Source organism: Cryptomeria japonica, chromosome 7 (genome assembly GCF_030272615.1).
Source record: "Cryptomeria japonica chromosome 7, Sugi_1.0, whole genome shotgun sequence".
Lineage (NCBI taxonomy): Eukaryota > Viridiplantae > Streptophyta > Pinopsida > Cupressales > Cupressaceae > Cryptomeria > Cryptomeria japonica.
The window spans coordinates 520,651,993-520,663,403 of NC_081411.1; the positions used below are offsets into that span (position 1 = coordinate 520,651,993).

The window sequence follows — 11,411 nt, forward strand, 5'->3', positions numbered from 1 at the left end:
GTGCTTATCCTCATTGATCTGCTATCAGGTGTAGCACCGGTGATTTTTTCGACCTCTGTGTTGGAAATTTTCTTACCAGGTTCTTGTCCGACCCTGGGTAAGCTGGTGACAGCTTGAATTGCCTCCTTTGTGATCATGTAAGGCCTATCTAGCCAAATAAATTCGTTGTGAACCCTGCTCAGAATGTATCTGATCACCTCATCCTTGAATTCCGGTATGTACAGAATACCAGTTAACCCTAGATCCTCCATTGCTTTGAATTCCAGTTTGATGGTTCTAGAGTCTCCCAGTATCATAGATTGATACATGCTTTTGATGTCTTCAGTGCCCAAATCCTCAAGGGTGTAGTGAATGTATGCCCTCACATCTTCAACATACATTACGCCATCAGGAACCCTAGAAAATGCTCCCACAGAGTCTTCCTTTTTAGCAATTTTGGGAACCTCCGTAAAGACTGGCCTTAACCTATCCACGATTTCGACAATGGTGGGCTTTGCAATAAAAGTAGGAGCTAAAGATCCAAATGCCATGTCGAAAAATACCTGAAAGTAAATGCCGGTGAAAGATTGATAACTCCTCGAAAGCTTTTCACAATGCTTCTGCTCACTCTTGACTCACCTTTACTTTTCTCTGAATGTTTGAATGCTCGGTGAGTGAAAATGAATTCACTTACCCTCTTTTATCAGTGAATAAAACCCTAATTTTTTGTAATAAATACTTCACCAACAACCCTACGGATGTCAGTTTCACAGTTATGTGTCTAGTGAACCTTCATCGATGATGAACATAATTCTCCAGATCTCTTTCCAGATCTCCTTAGATCTCTTCTGGGGTAATATGCAAAATTTAGCAATGACTTTGCCAACCCCTAAGGCTTATGCCTCAGTTACTGGTGGAATTTCCTGGCAGTGGAGGAATACTCTGTTCTACCAGTGGAGTTACCAGTATAGATCCATTTCCACTTGATTCTTCAGATTTTCTAACCCATCTCTTGGTGTGATCTTGTTGTATTTCATCTACCTTATGTTTTCCTTTCTCATTACCTTTATCATTATTAACCAGTTGAGTCTTGCTTCTGCAATACTTAGCAATATGACCTATTTTGTTGCATTCATAACATGTAACATTGTTCTTTTGAATTGCTTTGACATATCCGGTATCATTTCTTGACCTACAATGATTACCAAAATGTTCAAACTTTCCACATGCATGACATTTAACATTCATTCTGCAATCTTTTGATCTATGACCATATTTCTTGTAGTTTGTGCATTGACCAGGAATAAAATTGTAGTTTTGATTTGCCTTATATCTACATTGTTTAACCATATGCCCAAATTTATTGCAAACAAAACATCTAACATTGAATTTATAAGCATTAGATTGCCTTACCAATTTCCTCTGTTCTGATGAGTTCTGCATAGCGGTTGTCTGATCTTCATTTGCAGTACCAAAGCTTTCACCTTGTACAAATCCAAGTCCTCTAGAATCATCAATCTGTCTTTGTCTTTTCAATAAGACATCTAACTGTGCAACACTGATCCTAAAATTTTCTTTATACTCACTTGCAGTAGTCAGATCATCTCTCAGAGTGGTTACTTGTCTTTCAAGTTCTTGTTCATTGTTCCAGGAGTGTGCCAAATCAGTTCTCAACAAATTATTCTCATGAGTCAATCTGCCACATTCATCAAATTTGTTCTTTAGAGATATAACAAGATTATCTTCCTTCTTCTTTCTATCCTCAATATCTTTTGATAGCCTCATAGTCAGATCTTGCATTTCATTCTTCATGAGCATGTTTGCTTGACTTAGTTTCTAACATTGTTCTTTAAGAGCATTTTTCTCCTCATCATCTGGTTGTTGCAAAAGTTCTTTTCTCTTGGCTTGAGCAGATGATAACCTTTCTTGCAGGATAAGAATGAATTCATTTGCAGAATTCAATTCTTCTTGCAATTTCAAGTTCTTCATCCTTTCAGCATCATAATCCTCAAGAGCCATCTCAAGTTACTTCTCCATAGCCATGTTCAAAGATTTTGGTTTCAGGATCTTCCTCAAGCTGTTAAACTTCTTCTGAGGTACCAAGCTTTGATACCAATTGTTGGGATCAAAGAACACTGAGAGGGGGGGTGAATCAATGTTCTGTCGGAATGAACAGTTTTTAACTTTCTAGACCATGCATATATATATATATACCGGTAAACAAATAAACATATAACAAGAAGCAAATAAACCATCCACATAAATGAACACCATAACACACCGAATTTATACGTGGAGAACCTCAATGAGGAAAAACCACGGTGGGATTTGTGACCCACAATATCAGTTCACTGGCCATATGAAAAGATATTACATATAATAGGGGCCTGCACTTGCAGGAAGGCACACTGCCTAGAGCATACTGCTCATCACTAAAGAGCCTCACTGACTACAAGCTTTCTGTCAAAATAAATTACTGAAAATGAACTCAAGAATGCATCTGCTATGCCAAATAGAGTTTTGGTTCTAGTTCTGCTTTGTATCGGTTCATAAACTCTGAACTGCTACCGGTATCTCTTCTCCTCCAAGAATGTTTTCCAAGCTATCTATAGATCATTGTATGATATACTACTCACATGCAAAATGATCTCCATACATATATTTCACATCATACAGTTTTGCTATATTCTCCTATATCCACACATTTTATCTATCACATCACTTTTTAAAATAACGTAATAGATTGTCCTATATACCTATTACAAATGATATGCCTTATGTCGACTTACAATACATTTACAAAAATGTCGGCCTTGACAATAATAATTACAAAATGATTTAAGTAAATCCTCCTTGATGTCAGCTTCCAAAGAAGTATTGATGCTGGTGCCAGTGTCGGTGCCGGTGTAGCCCTGAATGCTCAAAGCCGGTATTTGTCGGTATATGCCTCTTTAGTGTCAGTTTATGACTTCCATCATATCTTGTTGCCATCAATGACAACAAAATGAATCCAATGAGTGTCAATTGCCAACATTTTGTACCATTAGCCGATCAATTTTTGTAATTTTTTGTTCATAATTGGCCCATTTGTGCACCACTATTGGAACATTTGTGCACCACTATTGGGACATTGGTCAACAAGTACTAGCGATTTTGAGTTGATAGTTACTGGAACATCTTTAGTTAGGTATCAGACGACACTTTGAAATGTGTACTTTTTGACCTTTGTGTACTTTTTGACTATTGGAACATTTGTGCACCACTATTGGGACATTTGTCAACAAGTACTAGTGATTTTGAGTTGACAGTTACTGGAACATCTTTAGTTAGGTATCAGGCGACACTTTGAAATGTGTACTTTTTGACCTTTGTGTGCATAAGTGATTCCACAACATGCATCGTTACTACCCAAAAGCCAGATCAATAGCTATAAGCAGTTAAGTTGCATACAAAGACAACTGAAAAATAATAATCAAAATCCGATGTACCGTTGTGGGTGCGCGAAGTTAGCTATGAAACATAAATTAAGTAAACATTTAATATAATTACTACATCGCTACCCCATTCTGTTAGAATTCACATTTAATTTGCACGAACTAACTTTTAAAACATTTAGTATGCCATGGCAAAAAAAAAAATCAAAGTTTTTTCAAAAAATAAACCAGAAAAATAATTATACAGCTACATCAGCAAATAGGAAAACAGAAAAATAACAATATTCAAATTACAAAAATATATTTCTAAATTGTAATTATAGAAATGAGAGAAAACATATTTAAATTATTGAATATGATTGAATTTGCATTTGAATGAATGCAATAGTAACCTGCCTGTTGGCAGGAACTAATAATAAATCACAGATATTTATATGTATTTCAATGAATAATTGAATATATTTTTTGTAGCGGGAGGATGGAGCACTTTTGTGCTGTCAAACATTCTTCGCAACTTTGCTGCTGATTCCATTTCTATACAATCCTTTGTTCTCCTGATAGGAAAAACGTATTGAAAAACAGTAGTTATAATAATACACTATTTAATAAGGCTCGAGGGAAGTGTCATCTCCTGGTAGGCGGCAATGACACTTCCTTTGCTGGGCAGGATGGATTGAATTTTAGGCAGGCGCCACGATTTGTTGTAAGTCGTTACTATCTGGAGCTTCAATGAATCCCAAAGCATCCCATGAAAGTGACCTTCTAGTTGCAGGCCTCGTTTCATTCTTCAGGCTATGATGGCCTACAAATGAAGTCCTCGTGTCCTCCAAACTCTGGCCTAGAAATGAAGGTTTTGGCTCAATGTCCGAGCTCTGGAATAGAGGAAAAGGCCTTGCTTCGTTCTGCAAGTTCTGGCCTATAAAATAAGGCCTTGTTTCATTCTCCAAGCAAATTTTATCAAGCCTTTGCTTCAAGATCTCTGTTTTTTGAGGGAAAACAAATGGAGTCGTGTTGTTTATATTTACATTTTCATTGCCGAAACCATCCTCTGTTTTTTGAGGAAAAACAAATGGAGTCCTCCTGTTGTTTGTATTTACATTCTCATTCCTGAAACCATCTGAGTCACAGTCCTCAGAGCAAGGGAATGGTCCGAATCCAGATGTTGCATTGAGAGCAGTAACATCCCAATCCACACTCACAGAGATAGGATTTTCAATATGCTTCCATGGACCATTTTGAATACATGGCAGGGATTGCCACACACAGGATTTGAGGCTTGGATTTCCTTCAAGGTCTCTTAGCATCTCTTGGGCTCTTTCATAGGACTTCAAGTGAGAATCAAGTCCGCATGGACCATTTGCAGATGCAGGTTTTACATTTTGGAGCATGGATTTAGCCTCAAAACCCCTTCCTCGATGCATTAAACAAATACCAAGATTGCACATCTTGTTGTTGTCTAGTTCAATTGATAAGGCTTTCCTGTATTCATATAACCAACAGAAATGTTAAACCATGACTGAACATACTAGGGCAAACTTGAACTTGGAAATATAATAAAAGACCTATAATGCCTTAATTAGTGCACAGAATCCTGACTATTGTACCTACCTGTATACAGCCTCTGCAGCAATATAATTGGACTGTTGCATATATGCCCAACCCAAGTTCCCAAGTAATCTTGTAGCCTCTTGTCCTATAGAAAGTTGAAATTTCTTCCCCTGGGATCTGGCAGTCTTGGTTCTTTTTCCATTGAATGCCAAGCCCTGATGAATCAAGTTGAGCTTGTGCTTCAACAGTGCAATCCGGTCATCCATTCTTCCACATCTCTGCAAAGATGATTGTTCAAAACCACATCAAGATAAAATAATAATTGAGACAACAGAATCATATGACTTAATATCTATTTTAGTATTTGAGTCAGAGAGATATTTTACCTTGTATAAGTCCAGCAGTAGATTGTCCAGTGATTCTTGGGCTTGATCACTGCAACGGTTTCTCAGTGACTTGATCGCTTCAATTGCTTCTTCAGGCCTGTTTTGTTGTTTCATGACAACTGCCATGTCTTTCAGAGCACTATCTACCCTGTCTCCTGCATTAATTGCGGCCCAAAACAGAGCTATTGCTCTGTCAGGCTCTTTGTCCACCAACTGCAATACACAGAACAAAACCCATATGAGTAATGAAACATTCTAACCTATCCTATCCTTATAAGCATACATTCATTCAGCACCAGAGATCCTACCCATTTCAAGACAAACCAAAGAAATTGATAAAAAACACACATCTATACAGAAAAAATCCTCACACAAAAACCATGAAAAGGCATCCCCTTAACAGACCCCAAAATTCACACAACACGGCATAATTAGGAAGATAACCCTCTTGCATACATTCTTTTCAATCTATCCTAAATCTTAAAACATATCTGCAAAATATATAACCAAGAACACTCATCCCCTTAACAGACCCCAAAATTAACAGAACAGAGCATAACTAGGAAGATAACCCTCTCGCATACATTCTTTCCAATCTCTCCTAAATCTTAAAACATATCTGCAAACAAACCACAAAAATCCTAACCATTTCAAGACATCAACAAAACAACCCTTACAAATTCCCACCAGAACACTGCAAAATCAAAGTAGAAAAGAAACCTAAAAAGGATGAGCACCCATTACAGACGCCTACAATAACTCAGCAAAATACAACAAAATTAAAGCAGAAATGAAACCCAGAAAAGATCAATAACCAAATGGCATGCTTACCTGTGCATGCTTGGCCTTGACATATGGAGTATCAGCCCTAGCAGGGCCATTGCTGGTTTTTTTAACTGTAGCCTTTGCTGGTGAACAGGGTGCAGATTTACAGAACCTTTGCACATATGGGCTTGGAGGATTGTTACTGTTACTGTTTCTGTTATTGGGCCTCTTCCACATTCTGTCCATTGTGACTCCTCAGAATTGAGAAGCCTCTGCATGCATGAAAGACCCTTGTGCAAACAGACGGAGAAGAGTAGCTGTAGGAAAAATTGAATGGAAGCTATGAATTGGACAAATTGACTCAATATTCAAATACTCGAATATAGACGTTGGGATTAAGTAGCCGTTGAAAATCAGATTTATCTAATTCGGTGATTACTATTGGTTGGAGTATTCGTGTGGCAATTTAATTTGTCTAAGATTGTTTCAACTTTCGTTAAGACTATTTTTTCAATTTGTTTTAATAGATTGTCTATTTATAGTAAAATGTTGGGCTTTTTTATAAGTGAGATGTTATGAGATTTATGAGCATTATCGAAGTGATTAAGTGGTGAGGAGAGATTTTTTTTAAATAAATTAAAAGGATTACATAATTATCTTAGTATTGAAATGGTTGATTTAGAAGTTTTTGTGTGTAGATCAAAAGTTTACATGATTGAAAGATATGGAAAATAATTGTAGGTTTTGAAATTTGATTTATGTATATATATGTTATGTATATATATGTTATGGACAATGTGTATATCCTACAGGTTATAGGGGCTTCATCCTATAGATAGAGATGTTCCATAACTAGCTCTAATTTATTGAGCTTCTAATTTTTCTTGTTAATAATAAAAAATACTTGACTTGAAGATTTGTAATGTTTGTTACTCTCATTTCTCTTTTGGGCAATAGAGGCTCGATTTATTCTAAGTATTTATATGTGTGATTGTTACTCTCTAATCATTTGGGTTGTGTTGTTAATGGTTTCTCCATATCTGGCCACACTTCTCCCATCTCACCCATGATTTCACTTCAACTTTTACCTCTCAAAATAGGCTGCATACAATTTTTCTCCAATTTTCTCCCCAACCTCTTCATCTTCTAAAGCCTCATTTGGAAACAATGTTCTAAAGCCCTCTAATTCCCATGTAATTTCTTCTTCTTGGAGAGATGTAGTGTCTATGACCTCCTTAATTTATCATTATGCTCTCAACACCCCTATTGACTACAATATTAAGGATTTTGATGGGAGCTCTAAGGTTGAAATCGTTTATTTTGGCAAGGCCTCCTCTTCCGATTTCAAGAAATTTGTTCATATTCCTTAAATTATAACAAAATTAGAGGTGGTTGAATGTGATGAATATATGTTTTTACAATGTACTTGTTTGTAAATTCTTCAATTTATAATCTAAATTATCCAAACTGTATGAATGGATTTTTGAGAAATAGAAGCAATTCTTGGAGGATGAAATTTAATTGTATCCTTGTTCATATGGTTTTTATATCTTCGAGTTTGAATTTGTTATGGATAAAGAGCCCATCTTAAAGCTTAGTTCATGGGAGTTGAGGAATATTTTTCTACATTAAACCCTAATGCCTTCCTTCAATAAATGGAAAGTGTTTCTTTCTCTACAATATTATTTGGGTAGGACTTCGTTATTTTCCATTGCAACATTAGTGGTTTTCGTGTCTTAATGCAATTGGGAATGAACTATTAAAACTCGTGTGTTTTTCAAAGGAGACAAATAACAAATCTTCTATAACATTTGAATAGAAAATGTGAGAAGATGGTGTTTTCTAAAAAAACTCCCAAAAGAATTACATTCTTAATATAATGAACAACTAGTGGATTTTGAGAAAATTAAATTCAAGTGTAGATAATGTTTTTTTTTTTTTTTACGGGCATCTTACCCCCAATGTAATAGAAAGGATTTCAAGAAATTTTGGACTGATCATGACACCAATAACTCCATCAACATTTAATTTTTTGAAATGATTTGGTCAAGGATGAATCTTGTCTCCTTTCTCCAAAAGTAAGGGATGCTAAGGAGGCAATTGTAATGCCCCAAAACACACAAACAAAACCCCACAAGAATTTATCCTAATTCTTTTATTTTTGGATCAAACCACTAAATAAAATATAGATGGCAAGATAAAGGGGTTTAGACTTAATGTATGCTATATGAATATGATACAAATATTGTGGAAGGATCAACTAATAGCCTATTCTATATATATACCTCATTGTATATTCTATAAACTTGTATGCCAACTAGTGAGTCTTTGTCACATCATTCAACCTACATTGGTGTGATCCAAGGTGCTTTATATATTTAGGTGGATGCATTATTCCTATGTGACAATGAGAACCAATATTCCTACCATCACTTTTTTAATATATTATATATTCTCACAATATCATTAGATGAAGGACAACATTCTTCAAGTTGTTTACATGCTTTGTAATTTGCTTCCATTATCTTTTGCATAATAAGAATCTAACAGACATAAAGATATTTTTACTAGCAATAATTCATAAATTTTAGGCACATAAGGTTGTCTTTCAATCTTCGATAGAAATCAAATCACTTTTATGAATATAAAATTAACCCTTTTAAAAAAAAAAAATTAAATTAAAAATGAGCCCATTTTTTTCCTGTATTATGAGCTAGCTTTAAGCATGATATATAGATTAATTACATGTTAGGATTTTGTATTTAAGGAAACATTTTAATTCATTAGAAGGGATAACAAACATATAGAATCAACATATTTCATCACATCATAGAGCTTAAAAAGAATTGCTTGACGCTATTATCACTATATATAAACATTATATAGGACATCTTATATGATTATATGTTGTCCTCCATCTTACTCAAAGATATTGACTCAATATCCTTAGTAGGGTTTGACACAAAGAAGTCAACTATCCTTGTCATGTGCAAACTTATAAGCACACAAATCAAAATTTTATGTAAAGATTAGATTGATAACTTCAAGGCAAGCTAAAAAAACATCTAAAAATTATCATATATTAGATATATGGGCTTCGTTCAAATCCATACTTGTGGGATCAATTCCATAGTCATGGAAATAACCCCAATATAGAAAAATAGAATATTTATATATTTTGATGCGATAATGTTACATTCAATTAATTTATGTAACATTTATGACTTGCTTTGAAATTAGTAGAATTATATTTCACATCAAGCCAAGATCTAAGTGCTTGTATTTGTTTCTAGAATTTTTGACAATTTCTTTCAACATGTTTATCATTTTGAAGTCTTATTCTTCAAAAATATAGTCTAAATAGTGATTAATTAATTTCTTAGAAGATTTATGTAAATGGGTAGTTTACTTTATTCATTTTTTGTGAGTTCTCAGCATTCCTACACTCGGTGTTTCACTCTTCTACCTTATGGTTTTGGCTATAATTATTCTTATTGACAAAATTCTATTTAAGATTTTTTTAGGGTTTAGTTTCACCCTCCAACATGCTTCATTGATTTATTTTTATTAGGGTTGGGATTCCTTTAGTTCACACTTCTTAAATCCCTACCTCTAACCCTTTTGATTTAGAATTCACTTTTTTTATTGATAAGCACAAGATTTTTATCTTGGCTCAAGCCAAGTGAAGCCAAAAATTGGGGAACTCATCCTTGAAATCAATGCATATCATCATTGTGAATTATCCAAATCCATGATCATAGCATCGCAATAGGAGCACAAAGCCCATTAGCACACTAGCCCAACAAAAGTCTAAAGCACAACCAACACTAAGTCACTTGGCATGAAAGCCAATAATATTAATGTGAAGGTTCAAACTAGTGAGCACATTGGTTTAGTGAGGGTACAAATATCGTGATCACTTGATAGCCCAATAGATATTTGAACCTTGGTGGAAACACCAACAATGATACAACCTAATTGTCACACTATAAGATGAACCTCGATTTAGAGTTAACTTTTACTTTTTTACTTCTATTTTTTTATTTAGATCTTACTCTTATCATAGGTACTCTTTATGATTTATGATGATTAAATTCCTGTTAATTCAATTATGTGTTAGGAAAAAATTGTATTTTATGTCAATTTATGTGGATCCCTCATTAGAGACCTGCGGTTTACATGATTCATATATGTTTCAACTTATAGTGCACACTATATTGTTTACACATCGTATATCTTTGATGATGTAGAGTCATAAATGCATCGGGTGTAATTCTAAATTAGGGTTGCAATTTAGATAACAAAACCACTAACAAGACAAATTATCCAACACATTGAAAGAGGGGTGAATCCAATAGGTCTAGCCACAATCCAAATAGGGAAAGGGCTGGAGTTTTGATTAGATTCACTAGTTATTATTAGCTACCCTCTTTCTTAGTTGAAATTGGAAGGTAATTATGAAATTAGGGTAAAACAATGAATAATTGAAGCGACTTGGAAAAAAAGACTACTACAGATAGTCCATGAAGCCACAAACTAATATCTCGACAAAATAAGATGTTTAGAACCTATTCCTAGAAGTTTGGCCTATTTTTTTGGGACCGAGTAGTACAGATTCCTCTTAGTCCTCTGAATTTCCTTCAGTCGAAAGTTGAACCTGTTCATCATCGTCAAATCTATTGGAATCTCAAGTATAGCTCTTGAGCATGTTCCTTGCACATAGAAAGAGATAAAATATGTTGTGGATAGGGGTTTGCCTTAGGTCAAACCCTGGTTTAGGATTAACCATGAAATTAAAATGGAAATTATTGCAAGATGCTTTCCTTTTGAGGGAAAGGCTAGATCTGAAGTAAAATGCTTGTAATTGAAATGTATACCTTGATGAAGTTTTGCTTGATCCTCATGCAAGGGTTTTAGAATGTCTTGTAGAATGTCTTCATAAAAATTTGATCATAGATGTCATCTTGAATGCTTAAACTTGACTTCACTTCTTCTCTAATGCTTGATAAATGATTGATTGATTGCTCACTTGAATTGAATTTTTAATTAGGATTATTAGATGGTTTAGGTTTGATTAGGTTTTCAAAAGAGAGGGGTAGACCTCCTTTTATACTTGACTACCCAAAAATTAATTGAATTTCTGGAGGAGGCTGACATAGGATCAAATTTATTGCTTATCTGAGATGACTGTTGTGAGGACAAAAAATGGGCCCTAATTGAGATGATTAGGGCACTAGCAATTAGGACTCATGCTTGGAGGGAAGGCGGGGAATAAGATGAAAATGCAAGTTTATTGGTG

General features: G+C 34.7%; 1 protein-coding gene across 1 annotated transcript; it reads right to left on the reverse strand.

Annotated features, from left to right (window-relative positions):
• Positions 1 to 3,793: 3,793 nt before the first annotated feature.
• Positions 3,794 to 6,462, reverse strand: LOC131061659 (protein POLLENLESS 3-LIKE 2). The gene is made up of 4 exons (XM_057995464.2): positions 6,179 to 6,462; positions 5,348 to 5,560; positions 5,022 to 5,239; positions 3,794 to 4,892 (listed from the first exon to the last, which is right to left on the reverse strand). The coding sequence occupies exons 1-4, from the start codon at positions 6,356 to 6,358 to the stop codon at positions 4,094 to 4,096; spliced, it is 1,410 nt and encodes a 469-aa protein (XP_057851447.2). The 5' UTR covers positions 6,359 to 6,462; the 3' UTR covers positions 3,794 to 4,093.
• Positions 6,463 to 11,411: the final 4,949 nt, after the last annotated feature.